The 20,888-nt window shown below is 45.6% G+C and overlaps 1 protein-coding gene across 4 annotated transcripts in view; it reads right to left on the reverse strand.

Moving 5' to 3' along the window:
* The window catches only part of C8H12orf56 (chromosome 8 C12orf56 homolog), a 111,263-nt gene extending 104,269 nt beyond the window's left edge, over positions 1 to 6,994 (reverse strand). For 2 of the 4 annotated variants that reach the window (XM_059184742.1, XM_059184743.1), the window contains exon 1: positions 6,665 to 6,993. In XM_059184742.1, coding sequence (XP_059040725.1) covers positions 6,665 to 6,916 — 252 coding nt within the window. In that variant the 5' untranslated portion in view covers positions 6,917 to 6,993. Of the gene's footprint in view, positions 1 to 6,664 lie in introns of all 4 variants that reach the window. The other 2 variants (XM_059184741.1, XM_059184744.1) reach the window with 2 other exon arrangements.
* Positions 6,995 to 20,888: the final 13,894 nt, after the last annotated feature.

Below are 20,888 nucleotides of genomic sequence, written 5' to 3' on the forward strand. Positions count from 1 at the left end.
ATGCAACAAATTGTCAAGTCTCCACGGTCTCTCAACACTTAGAATAGGGAAAGAGGATCTCTCACTCTGAGAGGTAAATGATATGATGTATCTGAACATCTGTTTATTCATTTATTCATTCTTCTAATTGCCAAATAGTTATTGATTATCTACTGTGTGTCAGATGATATGATGCATGCACAGCGACCCAGGGATGAACAAGACAGACGTGACCTCATGGATCTTACATTGTATGAGAGATACACAAGTATAAGTCATTAAACAGATTAATCTTACAATGCCAATAGTGATAAGTGCTTGGAAGCCAACAGATGTGACGAGTGTGACCTAAGAATGTTACTTTAGATTGGGTGGTCATGCGAGGCATCCCTCTGGAGGTGATGCTGAATTTGGAAACATGACTGATAAGAAGGAATCTATCCTCTGAAGATCTGGAGGAAGAGTGTTCTGGCTAGGATGGCATGTACAAAAGCCCTGAGGCAGGAAAGAACATAAAGAGTTTAGAGAAGAGTGAGAGATAAGTCAGAGATAAAGGAGTTATCATGGAGGCTCTGATAGGCAATATAGAATTTGAAAGCTAATGGAGATTTTTAAACAGAAGAATGATATAGCTTAATTTACAATTTATGTTTAAAAAGATCATCCCAACTGCTAGATGGAGGAATGAGTTTAGAGGCAACTCCAATGGTCTAGATAAGGGATTGGATAAGTGGCATAAGTAGAAGCAACAAGAAAGGTCATGGCTGAATACATTTTGGATGAGAAGTGACAAGGTTCAGAACACACTCCCCCAAAATATAGCACCTTCGTATACTGAATATTTTGAGCTGAAAGAATTTTAGAAAACAGCAGATGCCGGAAATTCTCTCCAACCTTTCTTCACCCTGCTCCCTTGAAGCAGGTCTAAGAGATGTGCCCTCCCTGTACGCAAGACAGGACAGTGAGAGGAATCCAAACAGCTCTTGCCAGTTTTCCCTAGTTTATTATTCTTAGTCATACCCCTTTTCTGTACTATCCCACTTTTCCATGACTCTTTATTCTTCATCAAACCTAATATTAAACACACACAGATTTATTTCTTCAGCTCTTCATTTCCTTATAAAGGCTTCCATGTCATGTAAAATTTGTATTAAATAAATGTGTAGGCTTTTCTCCTGTTAATCTTCCTTTGTCAGTTTAATATTCAGACTCTGAGAGGGTCAAGGGAAACTTTTTCCTCCTCTACACAAATCAAGGAGATATACTGATTGTTGGATGTGGGGAGTGAGAAAATTAAAGCTGATGGAAATGTTACTTCCTAAAATAATGAAAGCTAAAGGAAAAGGAACAGATTTAGGGGGTGACGATCAGGAATTCTGCTTTTGGACATATTAAACCTGACAAAACTACTGGGCAGATTTTCAAGAAGGATAAATGAGATAATGTATTTAAAACTCTGAATATATAATCAGTGCTCAAAAAAAAAAGTTATTTTCTTTCCAGTTTGCTAAATCTCCTAAATTCAAGTGCCCTAATATAAAAAGAGAAGATAATATCTATATTACAGATTCATTGTGAGCCTTAATAGACTTACTATGTGTGAATAAAGGTTATCAATAGTAACATGTAGCAGCTCTTACTATGTGCCAAGTACTGTTTTAAGTGTGTTAGATTTATTGCTGTAAACTCTAAGAAACTCTAAGAAAGGTGCTGTTATCTCCATTTTACAGATGAGGAATGAAGGTGCAGGCTAGCAGATAAATAACTAGACCAAGCGTACACAGGTAGAGAACAAAAGCTGAATGAAAACACATTATTTAAAAATGTATTATTAAATGCCCCCCAATGTGTATGGCAGTTAATAAATGAAGAAACAGATCATGTTGAGTTTTTAACAAATAGTTATTGACCATCTCCTCTGTGCCAGGCAGTGTTCTAGGAATCAGAGATACAGTAAGGAACAAAATGGGCTGAGAGTCCTGGCTCATGGCCTAGCCAAGAAAAAACTCAGAGAAAGAGGCTTAGGCTAGAAACATGTCAGCTCTGAATACAGAAGTGAGCAAAGTGGGGATCAGATGGCAAACTCTTGGAGCCCTTTTAATTCACAGTCTGTGACTGTTTCTGTTCAAGCCAAGATGTTTTTACTTTTTTTTTATTTTTTAAGTAAATCCTGTGCATATCATGGGGTTCAAACTCACAACCTTGAGATCAAGGGTGACATGCTCTACTGACCGAGCCAGCCAGGCACCCCTGTTTTTACATGTTTTAAGAGGAGAGAGAGGAGAGGAAGAGGAGGATTATAAATCTGATGATCTGAATGACCTTGAAGGGGGAGAACATGTTCACCACGAGCAACAGGCCAGGATGTAAAATGTACATTGCCCAGTCGGGAAGCCACATGGAGCCTGGGATGGCTGGAGAGCCCATACTCAATGGGAGGAGTGGTGAAAACACAAGGACAAAGACAGGTAAGATGTGAAGAGGTGAAGAGGTGAAGAAAGACGGGTAAGAGGTTAAGAGGTGAGGGCTGCTGGATTTGACAGATTTGTTTTTCTTGGTAGGTGATGGTATGGCATTGAAGGTGAGTGAATTCATAGAAAATTCACTTCTCGGTAGTAGCTTCTTGCACTTAAAAAATATGTATTTAGGGACACCTGGGTGGCTCAGTGGGTTGAGGCCTCTGCTTTCGGCTCAGGTCATGATCCCAGGGTCCTGGGATCGAGCCCCGCATCAGGCTCTCTGCTCAGCAAGGAGCCTGCTTCCTCCTCTCTCCTCTCTCTCTGCCTGTCTCTCTGCCCACTTGTGATCTCTGTCAAATAAATAAAATCTTAAAAAAAAACCTTAAAAAAATGTATTTAATCTTAGAAGAGTTTAAAGAAATGCTTTGATGCCCACTCTAGAGAATTCTTCCGAAAGTAACTGTTAAAGAAAATATCAGCCTTTTAATAAAAGCTCTGCCCCAGCAACCTTAGAAACTCTTTGTTTTAGGAGATGAACTGTATCAAACACCAACGGAGATCTCCCCATGCGCTTTAAGCTCATCTTTGCTGGGAAGGAAATCTCAGTTTTATCCAATGCCAAGTTCTAGCCTCATTTTTTTGCTGCTGTTACCTTCCATTTTTCTTTTGGAAGGAGAGAGAATGGAATTTCATCTGCATGTTTGCAAATTATATTCTGAAGAGTTGTAAACGCAAAACGTGTCCTGAAATAAATAAGGAATCTGGTCGAACCTGGAACCGGGAGGGCAGGGACGCAGAGGTAAGAGAGGATGTGTTGGCTTAGGGGCTTTACTACCGGGACAGCTAGAACAAAGGCAGAATGGGAACCGGAACCAGCGGAAAGTTAAATAACCAAACGTGTACAGTAAGATGAGAAAACCTTTGAGAACGGAAAAGGATGTCTAAAGAGTTGGCCTTAGAAAGAGGACAGCACCCTTAAAAAAAAAAAAAAAAAGAAAAGAAAAAGGAGAGTAAATAGTTTACCTTTCAAGGAAGGAGGAACTGGTTCTAAAAAACAAAGCTGCCTGGCACTGAAATCATGTAATTGAGGGCGCCTGGGTGGCTCAGTCCGTAAGCCTCTGCCTTCGGCTCAGGTCCTGGGGTCCCAGGATCCCAGGGTCCTGGGACTGAGCCCCATAATAGACTCCCTGCTCCACAGGAAGCCTCCTTCTCCCTCTCCCACTCTCCTTACTTGTGTTCCTTCTCTTGCTATCTCTCTGTGTCAAAAAATAAATAAAATCTTAAATTAAAAAATCATATAATTGAAGTGACTATGTTAGCATGGATAAGAGACAAATATTTGACATATAACACAGAAATCAGGAAAATTCTCCCCATTGTGCTATTAAGTGAGGACTTAATGTTTATAGAGGGTCGGTTAGTCAACTACACCTGTGGCTACTAATTGGTACTATACCTGGTACCTTTACCAGCAATTCTGTGATACCCATATGTCACTCATTTGTAGAGATGTCCAAGCCACTGAACTATAATAACCCTAGAATTATATTATAAAGCCTCAGAAAAAGAGATGGTTAAGGCATCTGTACTCAACTTGATTATATTTATTTCTCACTGAAACAATATTTTAAAAAAATGATTACCAATTTTTAAAAAAGATTTCTTTAATTATTTGAGAGAGGGAGAAAGAGAGAGGGCAGGGGAAGGGGCAGAGAGTCCCAAGCAGACTCCCTGCTGAGTGGGGAGCCCAACTCAGGTCTCAATCTCACAACCCTGAGATCATGACCTGAGCCGAAACCAAGAGTCTCATGCTTAACCAACTGAGTCGCCCAGGCGCCCCAATGATAACCCATTTTAAACAACATTAATAGGATGGGGCGCCTGGGTGGCTTAGTCGGTTAAGTGTCAGACTTGTGATTTCAGCTCAGGTCATGATCTCAGGATTGTAAGACTGAGACCTGAGTTGGGCTCCTCAATGGGTGTGGACCCTGCTTAAGATTTTCTCTCTCCCTCTCCCTCTGCCCTCCTCCCACCCCCAGCCCCTAGGCCCTGCCCCCACTCCCCAGACAGGAGCTCTCTCTCTCTCCCTCAATAAACAAACAAACAACATTAAGAAGAAACATTTCTGTATTCATTTGCTACTGTAACATAGTACCACATAATGTGTGGCATTCAACAACACAAATTTATTCTCTAATAGTTCTGGAGGTCAGCAGTCCAAAATGGGTCTCACTGGGCTAAAATCAAGGTGTCAAGAGGAATGCATTCCTTCTGGATGCTCTAGGAGAAAACCTGTTTCCTCCCTTTTCCAGCTTCTACAGGCTCCCCAGATTCCTTGGCTTCTGGCCCCTTCTACCTTCAGAACTAAATCTCTTGTGCTGCAACACTCTGCTTCCCTTTTCTACTTTTGAGGATTTTGTGACAACTGTGGGCCCACCCAGGTAATCCAAAATCTCCTTATTTGACTTAACTTATTTTGCCTGCCTTTTTTTCTTTTTTTCTTTTCTTTTCCTCTTTCTTTTTGGTTTCTTTGTTTATTGGACACTGTATTTTTTTTTTAATCTCCCTATTTTAAAGTCAGCTGATGAGCAAGCAACCTTAATTGCATTTGCAGCTTTAATTCCTCTTTGCCATGTAATGTGACATATTTACAGGGTCCAGGAATATCCGTTATTCTTCCTAACACAACTCTATTGTGCAAGATGGACAGCCAGTCTATCAACAATGCTGAAATCTTAGACTTGTTCAGCACCTTTACACATTCTTCTATATGCCTGAAATGTAAGTTTTGGGTTTTTTTTTTTGAAAGGTAAATTTTGTACATAAAGGATTACCAGATGAATTGGTACACCTCTTGGGAAGATTCTTGGCTTGGAGGCCTAGGAAACTTTACTGTACTTTTCAGATTCTGACAGCTCAGAAAGAACGATATATAACAGTTGGAATACATATACTGTCTTGTCCAGGCAAGTAACAATATCCTAAAATCATTTCATTTTGTCAAAACAATAAATGTTTACACTGCAGACAGTAGAAAAAGCTAAACGTTTAATGTATAAAAAGCATTTGATAAAGGATGTACATTTTTTAAATTTTTATTTCAAGAGAATGAAAATAGGAAAAAAGCACTTTTGCTTCTAACTTATACTAAAAAAAAAAAATAAATAAAAACCCACAAGTAAATTTACGTAGTGATATTAGCCCACAGAGATATTTAAAGGAGAAAAAAATAAAAGCTCCCCCCCCCAACTAAACCGTATCCTTTTCTTACAGATGTGTTCCAAACAAGTTATGCTTGTCTTGGCAAAACAGCCCCACCAAGTCTTGCCAACTTCTCCTTTGGGAGATGCAGAGACTAAGGGGAGGGGGGTGGAGACGGGAGATGAGGCTAGACACCTGTCCCCAGTGGAAAAAGGAACACACCTGGAGAACAGCTCAGATTAAAGGGAGCCAAGGGGGGAAAAAGCAGTAATTGGAGAAGAGACTGCTTCCAATCTGTTGCTGGTTTATAAAGTAAATTTATTCCTGGAGGAAAGGAATACAGTAAGAGCACACTAAAAACTGGGACAAGGCGTGTGTGTGCCAGACTGCATCTTCAAGTTTTGAAGGCTAGTTTGGATCAAGTGACCTGCCTGAGATTGCCGGAGGTCCTGCCCTCATCCCATCCATCCATTCATTCACTCACTTACTCATATTGAGCACCTAACGCGCTCTAAGCACTGCTGGGAAAAAAAAAAAAAAAAAAAAAAAAAAGTAAACAAGACATAATAGTACTTAGTACACTGCATTTATTTGCATTGGTTTGGGGCTTTTTTTCTCTCCCGCAGCAGCTTCTGGGAAGGGGCCCTATTTCATTTTTGCATCCACAGTGTCTAGAACAAGGGACTGGTACAGGCTAGGCGCTTAATGAAAGAAAAAAGTGACTTTAAAGCATACTTTTTATAGGGGGCTCTATGTTCTCAAAGAGGTAGCCCTATTTGAGGGGACAAGGGATGACCAGTACACATGATGTTAACGGGCAAGGTATCTTTATTCGGAGTACATAAAGCAATCCACAGTTTTCCTGCGGCTTCTAGTCCTAAAGTAAGTTTTTAAAAAGTACGGGAATCCAGAGAGGGATGGGGAAGGTCTGCTTCCTCCTCCCTCTTCCCGCATACTGAGGGCTGGAACTGGGGGACACAAGAGGGGAGTTCTCACGAGCCCGCCTGTCTGCCCGCGCTCCTCACCAGGTCAATGGCCACGACGTCCCGCAGCGCCAGGGCTCGCCGGATGGACCTGGGCGGGTTCTCGGTCAGGTAGATGAGCCGATCGCTGAGCACCACGTACTTGAAGGCGTGCTTCTCCGACTCGGACACCAAGATGCACGGCTCGTAGGCGCGGATGGCGTCGTAGACCTCGGGGGGCAGCTGCCTCCGCAGGAACGCGTCCAGACGGCTATTCGTGTGTGAGGGGAAGCCAGACCTTGCGGGGCCGGCCATGCGCGGCGCCCGAAGCCCTGCCCAGTGCCGGGGGCGGTGGACGCCGTGGCCCGGCCCCGCCTCCGCGCCGCCTGCGGTGGAACCCGCGCGCGCCACAAAGCGGCGCGCCCCACCGCCGCCACCTCCCCCGGGCGCAGGGCCCCCAACTTGGGTGCGGGTCCAACAGTGGGCGGAGCGAGGCGCTTCGGGTGAATCGTCATCGAGCATCCTGGGGGCTGCGGCGGGTATGGAGGGGCTCTCTTTGCCCTCTGCTCACAGCAGCCCCAGCACCCCCGCCTGCCTCGGCTGTCGAGGACCACGCCATTTCTAACAGCGAGTATTGATAAGGAAACCCACAATTTCAAACTGGGTTTCTGTTAGAAACGCGATGAAATTTACCGATTTCTTTTAAATAGGCAGAGCAACCCTAGAATCCTATGAAGACCAATCACACAGATTTAGCACTTGATTGTAGCGTTGCCTGATACAGCCTTCTAGTTATTCATGGGTATAAACGTAGATCTTTTCTCCAACTAGAAAACGCTCTCTCTGAAGGAAATTTATAAATTGATTTGGCACGCCCAAGTCTAAGGGGCAATGCTTGTCTTCTCAAGGTCCAGGAAAAAGCCCCGTAGACCATCAGAACTTAATATGTGTAGGATGAGTGAATGGTTGAGGCTGGCATCTTCAAAAGCTGAAGACCGGAGGTGGAGGAATGCTAATTGTGCACCCTGAAAAGTGCTGCTTCCTTTTTTACAGATCAGGAGTCACTTACTATAAATGAGGTTAGCGTGATGAGAAGGGCATAGCAGAAACTTGTCTCTAACAACCCCAAGTAACAACTTTCATTTTAATTTCAAATTCTAAAAAAGTCATTTCCGCTGCCCATTCATCCAGAGGAATGGTACACATTTGTGTGTATTTTTGCTTCAGTTACCCACAACACGGAATCAAACTGTGTATTCTTTATTACAGTTCCTGTTCTCCTCCTCCTATTTTGCCATTGTACACTGTATGCTATAAACTACTTCAAATCTCGTGGGAGAAGTATAAAATTAAAATACATAAAGGGATACTGTAGACTAAATCACTGTGAAAAGGAACCGGGGAGAAATGTTGAGGGGGCTAACCAATTCTGAGGAACTCAGTAGAAGCCAAGAAAAGCAGTATTTCTTTTACTGGAGAGATTGTATTTAGTGACTAAGGAGAGAAGTGCCACCTGCTGACAAAATCTTAAATGACTAGTATTCCAAGTTTTCCTAATAATCTGATCAGAGATCTGTCTGACTCTTCCTAACTTCAAAGGTGGATAAGAAGGGGGCCCCAGAGACGTGGACTGTTTCCTCTAAAATAAAGACTATCCCCTTTCTAAACCACTGGAAACAGTTTATTGTGTCAAACCCACAGAAAGGAAAGGCCTTCTACCTTTGCCAAAGAGCTGCTAACGCCTGGGTGGGTCAGTGGGTTAAAGCTTCTGCCTCCTGCTCAGGTCATGATCTCGGGGTCCTGGGATTGAGCCCTCACATCGAGCTCTCTGCTCGGCAGGGAGCCTGCTTTCCCCCTCTCTCTGCCTGCCTCTCTGCCTACTTGTCATCTCTGTCGAATAAATAAATAAAATCTTTAATTTAAAAAAAAAGAGCCGTTCAGAGGTGAATGGCTAGGTCAGAAGAGAAACGTGAAGCCGACGGAAGGGGAAAGACCTCACTCTAAGTTGCTCTTTAGTGTCCATCAGGCTTTTGCTCCGTCCGTGGAACTAACAGGTACAGAATAACTGCAGCAGAACTAGAAGAGACAGTACACCTGACCTAATCGCTTGGTGATGAGGCCACTGGACTTGACAAACATTAAGAGGAAGCACATGCAGAAGGGAATTTGACGAAAGGGTTGGTGGCTAAGGTGACCTCAGTTAAACTTTCAGTTTTGTGGCAGACAGAAAAGGCAGTGTCATGGTTTCCAGGCACTTAGTGTTCTCTACTGTTGCCAAGGTAACAATAAAGTTCAGATTGCAGGAAAGGGCGTTCATGGAGGGGATAGATCCAGAGCAGGATAAACCTTCATGGCCCACCTGAAATCACCTGCACATTTGGCGATCCTCATGGACACAAACTCCAGCCTGAGTGACCGCCCAACACCTGCGCTAACTTCAGATCCCAGGGAGCTCATCTCAGCAGCTGTAGATCCGACCTGCCATGCCGTAGGCCCTATCCCTAACCCTAGCTTGGGTTTTCAGGCATCTGTCCCCAGAGACCTGGCATTGAATCCCTCCATATGGGGACTCCTGAGCCAAAAACCAGAACTCCTGATGCTCCCCAGGAGAAAACCTTGCTATTTGGAACTGGGTAAAATATTCAGAGTAGGAGAAAACTTGATGGGCCCTGAGGCCACGACCAATATCAGAGGTCGCCCTGGATACAAATTTACATTGTGACCCTCAGCCTGAGCCCCATTTTCAACTGAATCCCCTGGGGGGCTCACCCCGGAGCTAGCAGAATGGGCCTGCCATGACCTGGACCTTAATCCTAACCCTAGGGTGGGTTTTCAGGCATCCATACTCAGAGGCCTTGTCTTGAGTCCTTCTATATGGGGGACCCCTGAGCCACAAAACAGGACTCCTTTGGTCCCCCAGAATGAAGCCTTGCTATTTGGAGCTGTGCAAAACACCCAGAGTGGGAAAAAACTTCATAGCCCCCTGAGTCCATCTCCTAATTCGGCAGCTCCCATGGACACAAACTTCAGCCTGAGCCACCGACTGACACCCGCCCTAACTTCAGATCCCAGGGAGCTCCCCTCAGTGTCTGCAGATTGGACCTGCCATGCACTAGAGCCTATCCCTAACCCTAGCCTGGGTTTTCAGACTTCAGCCCCCAGAGTCCTAGCCCACAAGTCCTCCAGACTGGGGACTCCAGAAACATACCACAAGACACTGCCTGCGATACAGAAGGAAACCGTGCCCTATGGAGGGGCACAAAACCCAAGATTAGGTGAAGCCTACAAGGGCCCTGATGTCACCCTGACATTTGGAGGCCTGCTGTGGACACTGCACATTCTGACACTCAGCCTGAGCCCACTCCAACCTGATCACCTAGGATAGCTTGCCTCAGGGCCAGCAGATCTGTCCCACCATGCCCCATGGCCCTAATCCTAACCCTAACTTGGGTTTTCAGGCATCCATCCCCAGAGGCCGGGTGTCGAATCGCTCCATGTGGGGGACCCCTGAGCCTCAATACAGAATTCCTTCTGACCCCAAGAAGGAAACCTTGTTATTTGGAACTGTGTGAAACCCTCAGAGTAGGGAAAACCTACATTGCCTCTGAAGCAACCCCCACTTTTGGAGGCAGCCTTGACATAAACCTGCATTGTGAAACTCAGCCTGAGCCCCATTTTCATCTCAGCCTGTTGGGTAGCTTGCTCCAGAGCCATCAGATCAGTTCTACCATGCCCCTAGGCCCTAATCCTAACCTGAGGTTGGGTTTTCAGGCATCCATACCCAGAGACTTGGTCTGGAATCCCTCCTTGTGGGGGACCTCTGAGTACAAAACAGCACTCCTTCTATCCCCCAGAATCAAACCTTGCTATTTGGAGCTGTGCAAAACCCCCAGAGCGGGATAAACCTCCTTCACCCCCTGAGGCCAGCACCATATTTGGCGGTCCTCATGGACACAGATTCCAGCCTGAGTGACTGCCTGACACCCACCCTAACTTCAGATCCTGGGGAGCTCACCTCAGATTCTGCAGATCGGGCTTCCCATGCCTTAGGCCCTATCCCTAACCCTAGCTTGTGTTTTCAGACTTCAGTCCCCAGAGTCCTGGCCCACAAGCCCTCCAGATAGGGGACTCCAGAGCCACACCACAGGATTCTGCCTGCCCTCCAAAAGGAAACCATGCTTTATGGAGCTGCACAAAACCCCAAATTAGGAGAAACCTGCTCGGCCCCAGAGGACACCCCCACTTTCAGATGCCCCCCATGGACACTAATGAACATCTGACACTCAGCCTAAGCCCCGCCCTCCCCTCAGCCACCCATGTAGCTCATCCCGTAGCCAGCAGGTAGGGCCTGCCATGCCTGTAGGCTCTAACCCTAACCCTAGCTTGGGTTTTCCAAGCATCTGTCCTCCGAGGCCTGGTGTCGAACCCCTCCATCTGGGGGACCCTGAGCTACAAAGCAGGACTCCTCCCATCCCCCAGAATGCAACCATGCTATTTGAAACTGCACCAGACTCCCACAAGTGGGAAAAACCTTCATGGCCCCCTGAGTTCTCCCACACATTCAGCAGCCCTTGTGGTCACAAACTCCAGCCTGACTGACCACCCAACACCTGCCCTAACTTCAGATCCCAGGGAGCTCACCTCAGGGTCTGCAAAATGGGCCTGCCATGCCCTAGGCCCTATCCCTAACCCTAGCTTGTGTTTTCAGATTTTGGTCCCAGAGTTCTGGCCCACAAGCCTTCCAGACTGTGGACTTGGGAGCCACACCACAGGACTCTGCCTGCCCTCCAGAAGGAAACTGCCCTACAGAGCTGCACAAAACCCCCAGATTAGGATAAACCTGCACTGCCCCCCGAGAGCACCCCCACTTGGAAGTCCTCCATGGATACAAACTCAAGCCTGAGCCACAGCCTGACAGCCACCCTAAAGACAGACCCCAGGGAGCTTGAATCAGCATCTGCACATTAGGCCTGCCATGCCTTAGGCCCTAACCACATACTTCTGTCCCAGAGTCCTGGCTCCCAAGCTCTCCAGACTGGGGATCCTGGAGCCACACGGATTACACAGAGCACAGCGTTCTTTCAATATTCCATCCTCAGAACAAAACTGTGACTGTCCTCACCAGTCCTGTGTGCAGGCTGACAGCCCTACAAAAGCCAGATACCTTCTTGAGAGCACTCAGCCTCTCACGCCTGTCCTAGCAGGTGGAGGGTGCTGTCTCCCTGACTTCTGTTCCAACTAGAGAATACTTGGAGCAAGTCTTGCCATACTCCATGCAAAAGGCATATTCTCCATCTGCAAAACGATGGATGGTGAAATGCCAAGGATTCCCCACACCTTCTTGAACCTAGATAAGTTGGAGATCTTGGCCAGAGCTATTTTCCCCAACCCCTCACGCCCCCCCCCCCACCCTTCCCTTGTGCACTCCAGACCAGTTTCCATCCACCTTGTTCCTTCTCAGGCATTGGCTCTGCAGAGTAGTACGGTTGTCTTGAGGTGCTGGGACTGAGGTGCTAGGTACTAAGCCAGCACCTTGGACCCACTTACTATCAGAAATTAATACTCTTTTTATTAGAAGATGCATCCCAGAAGATCTTGCCACCATGACCATTAGAAAAGTCATTACCACAGAGGTCCTAACATCCTGTTTCCATAGCTCCACTCCCCAGCTCCAGGGATTGGCTCATTCATGAGCATGTGACCTGGTCTCAGCCAATGAGGTGGGAGGGACCTGGGGTCTCAGCCTACAGAGCAAAACATGGGGTGGACCACCCAGGCCAGGGGCTTTTCCATCACAACTGCAGAAGTGGCCTAGGCCGGCCTGAGCCAGTGTCAGAGAGGACCCAGGAAGCCAGGTGTTCCATAACATTGCTGAGGGCTCAATCAGACTTGTCCTGAAGCCCACACATGCTAGAGCCTCTGCTAACTCAAGAGAACCCTAAATGTGCTCATGGTCTTGGCCTGAACAAGATGACCATCTGTGTGGTACATAACCCGCAAGATACACCCACCAGGCAATTGGGACTGACTCAGCCAAACAATACCCACATGGAATTCAACCACAGACAAATGTATTGTGAGAAGCTTGAGGCCTACAGATAAAAGTGGGAGAATTCCCGAGGCCTTAATTGTTGGCCAATCTCACTCTCATCTTTTTTTCTTTTGAGTGGAGAGGTCAGGGCTCAGGCAAGATAGATCCCAGTGTATTTCTACCCAGCCACTGGAAAAGTGTAGCCCCACTCTGCCATTGGACAAGAAGAGCTCTCTCTCCCATCCTCCATCATGTTGCAAATATGGGGTGTGGGAAACTACCACCCATGGGCCAAATGAGGCCTCCCAATGTACTCTGTCAATCAAGTGTGGCATTAGTTATGGATGGTCTATGGATGCTTTCAAGCCACAATGCCTCATTGTCAGAGACCTCGTGGACTGCGACACCTAACAGAAAATCTTTACAGAGGACTTTACAAAGAAGTCTGTGCCGATCTCTGGTCTCAGGATCATGTCCCCTCCTTGAGTAGAATGTAGCACCTTCTGGGTAAAATCTAATTTCTTCACCCCCAGAGGCAAGGACTTCCATCCTCTTAGCTAGAACACCATATCATGCCTCCTCTATTGACACCTTGAATAGTGCATCTACAGGTCTGCAGCCCAATGAGAATTCACTGTCGATTACATGGCAGTGGTGCTTAGAAACGGAGATGTAAGTATGAACTTGTGAGTGTGAATGTATGTTTCCTCTTTGTTAGCTACCGTGTGCAAGGAGAATACAATACAGTAGCATGATTTCTGTCCCACAGGAATGTCCACACAATGTGGTTTCATAATCTCAGAAGGAAGCCACCTTCATAGAACAAACTTCCTCTGGGAGGACTTCCAAATCCCTTGTCCTGGACATTATGATCCACTGAGGCTGAGGGCACAGAGAGGGACAGAGACTCCCCCTGCCCAGCAGGGTTTTGAAGGACACCTGCTGTTCCAGGACAAAAGATCCTGAAACCATTCATTCACCCGTCATCCAGCCAGGAATCTGTGAGAAAGATCTACTTCAAGCAGAAAGGACAGAGCGAGAGACAACAAATGACAGCCTTGTATGACAAGTGCCACTACAGGGGGGCACTCGGGAGGACAGGGGTGTGCAGGGTTGGCCACAACTGGGGGTAGGTGGATGAGGAATACTCCAGGAGGGTGATCACAGCTGTGTCACGACGGGGGATGCTCGGGAAGACTGGGGGTGTGCAGGGTTGGCCAGATCGGGAGGCAGGGGGACCAGGGGTGCTCCAGGAGGATGTCACAGCTGTGCCCTTGTGTGGCTACACATGTCAGTGTGACTGGGCATTGGCCAGACTGGAAATGACAACATGGGCGAAGAGCGGTGTCCCTAAATTGTCTTCTGCAAAGGCAAAAGTTCAATAACGAGATTTCTTTCAGTATGATTACATGTCACATGCACCTATGAGTTCCTAAAGCTGATTGTATAGAACATGAAGTACATAGTTGGCCATTGCTTTCAAGCCCAAGGTCCTGGGGGCAGAGCACACTTGATATTTCTTTTGCTGCTTTCAGAGTAGGATGACCTTTCCTGCCTTAATATCTAACTTAAGGACAGGGGACAAAGGCAACTCAGACCTAGACATCGAAATGTCAACAGAAATCTGCAAACCCAAGTTCTCCCAGGAGTTAAAGGTTCAGGACCAGGCTGACAGAAAGGGGAGGCTGACAGCAAGGAACCAAAAGAACACATCACGTGCATGTGAGTTGGCCCACTTGTATACCTGTCGGAAGCGAGCCATGCCTGATAGAAGGGAGCCCCACTTGCACCTGGTCCATCTGTTTGCTGCTTTTGAGCAGAGCAGAGGGTGGGCTGAGCAGGGTGTGGCTGTCGGGGGGATAGCCAGCTGGCCACAGATGCTAACTGCCAAGTACCTGTAGGACCAGCTCCTGGTCCTCGGCTAAGATGAAATAATTATTATGTGTAGTGACCTATTTCCGGGGACAGGTCATGTGCTCAGTGCTTTGGTGACTATATCCACTCCCACTGTTTTTTTGTTTTTGTTTAAAAAAAAAAAAAAAACACCTTAGGCAGGTAAGATTGACCTACAAAAAGCTGTCCATAGTTAATGTATGTAACTTGACCCTGACCCTAAACCTAATATCTAGTTAAGATATACTCGATTTAGAATATTGCCCATAAATTAGAGGATGGTTTTTAGGAGCTAAGGAATTCAGGGACCAACCTTCTGTCTTTTTCTCCCTCAAATCTGGTAAATCAGAACACATTTGGCCACGTGCTATCTTGACAGTGGCCACACGGGGGCAACAGTGACTAAACATTGCCACAAACCCCACTGCAAAGTCTGTTCTTCCTTCATCCTGTCCAATCTTGTTCATTCAGTGTTTGCATAAAATGGTAGAAGTGATGAAAAGTGTGACTTTGCTGAATTTTTTAAAAACAAAACTAATTCAATCTGTTAAGAACAGAAGATGTTTTCTAAAATTTCAGAGTTAGTGAGCACATGAAGGCCCAGGGGCCTGAGAAAGGCTATTACTATGGAATCTCTTCAGGTCTAGTTAGGAAACAAGGATGGCTTCTATTCTGCTTCTTTTCAGGAAGAATTTGTGTCAATGAGCAGCCCTGAATCCACACAAAATAGTGCAGCTCTGAGGAAAACAAAGGAGAATCAACAGCCTCCAGAAGCAGAGACAGAGCCACACCCAGGAACCAAGAAAACAGACCATGAAGGCTCTGCTCAAGCCAGTTTGCATTTCTGTGGATCCTCTGGAGCTAGAATCCCCCCAGGGATCCTGGGGGTCCTGGGTCAGGCCCAGCTCACATCCTGATGCTGCACTGTTGGAACCCATGACAAGCCTCCTGATCCCTTCCTTCATGAGACACCCCCAACACCTGACAACTCTAGCCTGCTTCTTGGAACTCCCATTCCCCTTTCTACCCCATCCTTCACTTTTCCCATCACTGCCAAGGTATAGAGCACCTATAACTACTTACTATTACTATGTTTTTTGTCATGTTTGCTGGGAAATGATACCTTGCATCAGCTACCCTGATGTAGAATCCCTTGTCGCATTGCCTGACTTAACTGTGAACTCTGAGTGCCCTCGTGGTGTTGTGGGGCTAGTGTCCTGGGCAAGGTCCTCACTAAGTCGGCTCAGCTGTTGCACTGAAGGCCTGACCCAGGCACTGCTATTTTTGTGCAAGACACCACAGCCAAAACCTTGCTTTGGGTCAGAATTGCTCATGGCCCCTCAGTCACATCAGATGGCCTGGGGGCAGACCCTGGAGACACTTGCTAGTACAGTGTTGCCCTGGGGAATCTCCAAGGAACAGCCATTGTGTCCAATGGGGGAACTCCATAGGAGCAGGGATGATGGGAGTCAGAACTCCTGAGGTAGAATCCATCTTGGAGACTGCCCAGAACTTCCTAGGAGTTCATGCCATAGTCTTGATGAACCAATTAATCTAAAAACACTCCTCGTTTTAGAAAAGATGAGCCTGAAGCTCTGAGGAAGTGACTCTACTAGGTCACTTTGGCAATCAGCGAAAGAGCCAGACTGAGATGGGAGAGGGCCTCTAGCATGATCCCCCAGAGTGGCTTGAGCTATAGCTGCAACCACCATTGATCTTTCCCAGACTCCCAGACTCTCCTGGGACTCCTCACGGGGCATATTCTGGGAAAAAAAGGCATGTCTGGGCCCCAGGAACCTCTGACACTGGATATAACAAGACTCTGGGATGTCAATGGAGTGCCAAGCCATGGGCCCTCTCAGAATTTGTCTGCAAAGATAGGGTTGGTGGGAAACCCACATACTGACAGAGGGTAGAGGAAGATGGAAAAAGCTAGGGAAAGAGGGGGTGCTCATGTCACATCTGGCCCCAGATGACATGGTGGTGTCCAGCAGGACTCGCCCCCAATTTGCCCACCAGTGACTTCACAGAATTCACCCCTAAGGTTTAAAGTTGAGCTTCAAACATGGGTCATGAGTGCTCCAGCTAGCTCAGGGAAGCATGGCACAGGATATAATCGAGCCACGGCCTTGACAGATGTATATTCATGGAGCAATAGCTTTCTCCAAATATATTCTGATATGGTAAAAAAAAATTCACGGATAAAACATGGATATTTTTTATTAAAAAGAAAGCCATACTTGTTCAATTAACAAATATTTATGAAGTGTGTGCTTAGTGCAAATGTATGGCTCTAGTCCCATCTTACAAAGAGCGTGGGATATAATCAATGGATCGAAGATGGGAAGGAATACAGGCTAAAGGCTAAGAGAGCCATTCTATTCAGAGGGGCTGCTTAAGGGAGCGCCTGAGAAGATGCTTTTAGTCAAGACCAGAAAGACAGGGCCAGTGAATTCATCTGGAAGAAGAGTCACAGAGCAGCTCGATTTATACTTATTTTGACCACCAAACATAAATGTCAAGAAATATTGTCTTAAGTGTTGCTTTGGAACATTTGGTTCCTCTCCGTAACCATTTGGGTCATATGCTAACTGTTATTCACTGTAAAATACTCTTAAGACAATGTCTTATTTAAGCATGGACATCTTGTATTAAAAGGCTGATAAATTAAGCCTAGCCAACCCCAGCAAACACTACAGAACATCACAGGGCAAGGGAGGGAAAACTGAATGGGACGTTATCAGAGAGGGAGAAAAACCACGAGAGACTCTTCATTATAGATACAAACTGAGGGTTGCTGGAGGGGACGTGGATGGGAGATGGGGTAACAAAAAGAACTCAAGAAAACACTCCTAAAAAATTATATGAAACCACCAAATATTCCGAACAGCCAATGTAATGTTGAGAAGAAAAACAAAGCTGGAGGAGTCATAATTCCAGATTTCAAGTTATACCTCAAAGCTGTAGTCATCCTAACAGTATGGCACTGGCACAAAAATACACACAGTGACCAAGGGAGCAGGATAGAAGCTCAGATATTAACACACAATTATGTGGCCAATTAATCTTCCCCAAAGCAGGTAGGGTATTGAAAGGGAAAAGGACAGTCTCTACAACAAACAGTGTTGGGAAAACTGGACAGTTATGCAAGGAAGAATGCAATTACTCTGCTTCCTTACACCATACAGACACATAAGCTCAAAATAGTTTCAAGACCTCAGTGGAAGACCTGAAACCATAAAAATCCTACAAGAGGGCACAGACAGTAAGTTCTTGAAATTGACCAAAGCAACATTTTTCTAGACTGTCTCCTGAGGCAAAGGAAATAAAAGCAAAAATAAACTACTGGGACTGTATCAAAATAAAAAATTTTGCCACAGCAGAAGAACTAGGTAGAAGTAATAATAATAAGACAACCTACTGAAAGGGAGAAGATATTTGCAAATATCCTATGCAGTAAAGGGATAGTGTCCAAAATATGTGGAGTGGCTAAAACTCAATACCCAAAAAAGAAACAATCCAGTTAAAAAATAGCCTGAAGACATGAACAGACATTTCTCCAAAGAAGAAATACAGATGGCCAATGGTCCCATGAAAAGATGTTCACCATCACCCAAGCTCAGGGAAATGCAAATCAAAAGTATAATGAGATATTAGCACATACTGTCAGAATGGGTCCCATCAACAGCACAAGGAACAGCAGGTGGTGGGAGGGTGTGGACAAAGGGGAACCCTTGTGCACTGTTGGTGGAAAGGCAACCTGCAGCAGTCACTCTGGAAAACAGTATGGAGGGTCCTCAAGACGTTACAAATAGAGCTACCCTGGGATCCAGCAACCACACTACTGGGTATTTACCCAAAGCATATTAAAACAATAACTCAAAAGCATACATGCACCCCATGTTTCTTGCAGCATACAAGATCACAATATGGAAGTAGCCCAAGTGTCCACTGATAAAGTGCTAAATGAGCTCAGAGATGTGTATACACACACACACACACACACACACACACACACAGTGGAATATTACTCAGCCATAAAAAGAATGAAATCTTGCCATTTGCAGCCACATGGATGGATCAATAGAGGATTATCCTAAGTGAAAGCAGTCAGTCAGAGAAAGACAATACCATATGATGTCACTCTTGTGTAGAATTGAAGAAACCAACATACATAAGTAAAGGGAAAAAAAGAAACTAACCAAAATACAGATTCTTTTTTTTTGAAGATTCCATTTATTTATTTGACAGAGAGAGATCACAAGTAGGCAGAGAGGCAGGAAGAGAGAGGGGGGAAGCAGGCTCCCCGCTGAGCAGAGAGCCCAATGCGGGACTCAATCCCAGGACCCTGAGATCATGACCTGAGCTGAGGCAGAGGCTTAACCCACTGAGCCACCCAGACGCCCCAAATTACAGATTCTTAAAAACAGAGAACAAACTGACGGTTACCAAAGGGGAGGTGAATGGAGGGTTGAATGAAATTGATGAAGGGGACTAACAGTGCACTTTTCTTGATGAGCAGTGAGTGATATATAGAATTATTGACTCACGCTACTGTACTCCTGAAACTAATATAACACTGTATGCTAACTCAACCGGAATTAAAATAAATAAGATTTTTCTTTCAGTGATCTATTAGAAAAAACTTTGATACACAATATTCATTTGTCCTACTTGGGAGTACTTCATCATCAATATTTATTCATTCTATGCCTCAAATTCAAACTTCATCAAACTCTTATATTTTACCTGTTAATCCTAGCCTTTATTAATTCCTTGGGAATTAATAGAATAAGAAAATGGTCACTATTTGCAGATGACATGATACTATATGTAGAAATTCCTAAGGAGTCCATAAAAAATAAATTTTTTATTAAAAATAAACAAATTTGAATAAATTAGAATAAATAAATTCAGTAAAGCTACAGGATACAAAGTCAATTTACAGAGACATGTAGCATTTTTTTTTTAAAGAATGTATTTGACACAGAGAGAGACAGAGAGAGAGAGCATAAGCAGGGGGAGCAGCAGAGAGCCAGGGAAAAGCAGACTCCCTAGTGAGCAGTGAGCCCAGTGCCAGACTCATTCCCATAACCCCAGTCTCATGACCTGACCTGAAGGCAGACACTTAACCGACTGAGCCACCCAGGCGCCCCAACTTATATTTCTATATTCTGATGACCAACTTTCACAAAGAGATTAAGAAAGCAATGCCATTGACAATTGCATCAAGAAAAAAAAAATCTAGGAATAAAAATAACCAAGAATGAGGAAGACCTGGTATACTGAACACATGGTGGAAAAGGAAGGAAAAATATGTGCATGTTGGTGGGTAAATGTATGGGCAAAGATTTGGAAGATGACACAAATAAATGGAAGCATATGCCATGTGCATTAACTGGAAGAGTTAATCATCTTAACATGTCCACCATACCCAAGGCAATCTGGAGAAAGAAGAAGAGAGAGAAAGTCCAAGACGGCAGAGGACTAGGAAGCCTTCATTTAATCTGGCACAAGGAATTTGGCTAGAGAGCTATCAAACCATTCTGAACACCTGCAAAAGCAAGCATAGATCCAAGAAAAGAATAGCAGCAACTCTACAAACAGAAAAGCGACCACTTTCCACAAGGTAGGAAGTAAAGTGAGTCTAAACTGATAGGCAGAAGATAATCCTCTGTCAGCTGGCTACTGCCAAGTGTTAGGGGCAGCAGAGCACAAAATCGGAACTTTTGGAAGTCTTCTCTGGTGAGAAGTGTTGCTCTAGCAGCTGGGCAGTGGGTGGAACCCTCAATTGGACAGTGTGGTCTCAGGATCCCCGGGGTCCCACGAAGACCAGGGGCATTTGAGGGCAGCAGAGCTCCCAGGTACTGGAGAGGGAAGCCAGCTCCAAAGAGTGATCCCAGGAGTGGGCTCTAAGCTTGCCATAAACTGTGCCATAAAAGGTTGCCATAATCTGTGATCCACAGCACAATCTGGCCAATGTTCTTTGAGAAGGGCCCAAGAAGCCACACAACTGGGGAGAGTCCCCTTCCTCTTCCAGGAGGAATGGTGTTTGAGCATGCTGCAGGATTCTGGTGGGTTTGGAGACTCCAAACTGGGTCATGTGCCGGAGACAGAAATGCTTGGTCACAAGTCCGGTGAGCAAAGTGCAGACAGAGACCAGGGGGACACAAAAGATTGACCACTTTTCTGTGAGGGCACACTGAGGGGTGGGGCCTGAGCTCTCAGCTCTGGGGCCAGAGACAGGGAGGGGGCCATGTTCATTCTCATCCCAAAAGATTGGGATCATTCCCTGCATATTTTCAAACCACAATGCTTTGAAAATGAATTTCAATCCCAGGAGGAAAGGTGGAAAGAACTCAA

Source organism: Mustela lutreola, chromosome 8, assembly GCF_030435805.1.
Source record: "Mustela lutreola isolate mMusLut2 chromosome 8, mMusLut2.pri, whole genome shotgun sequence".
Classification (NCBI taxonomy): domain Eukaryota; kingdom Metazoa; phylum Chordata; class Mammalia; order Carnivora; family Mustelidae; genus Mustela; species Mustela lutreola.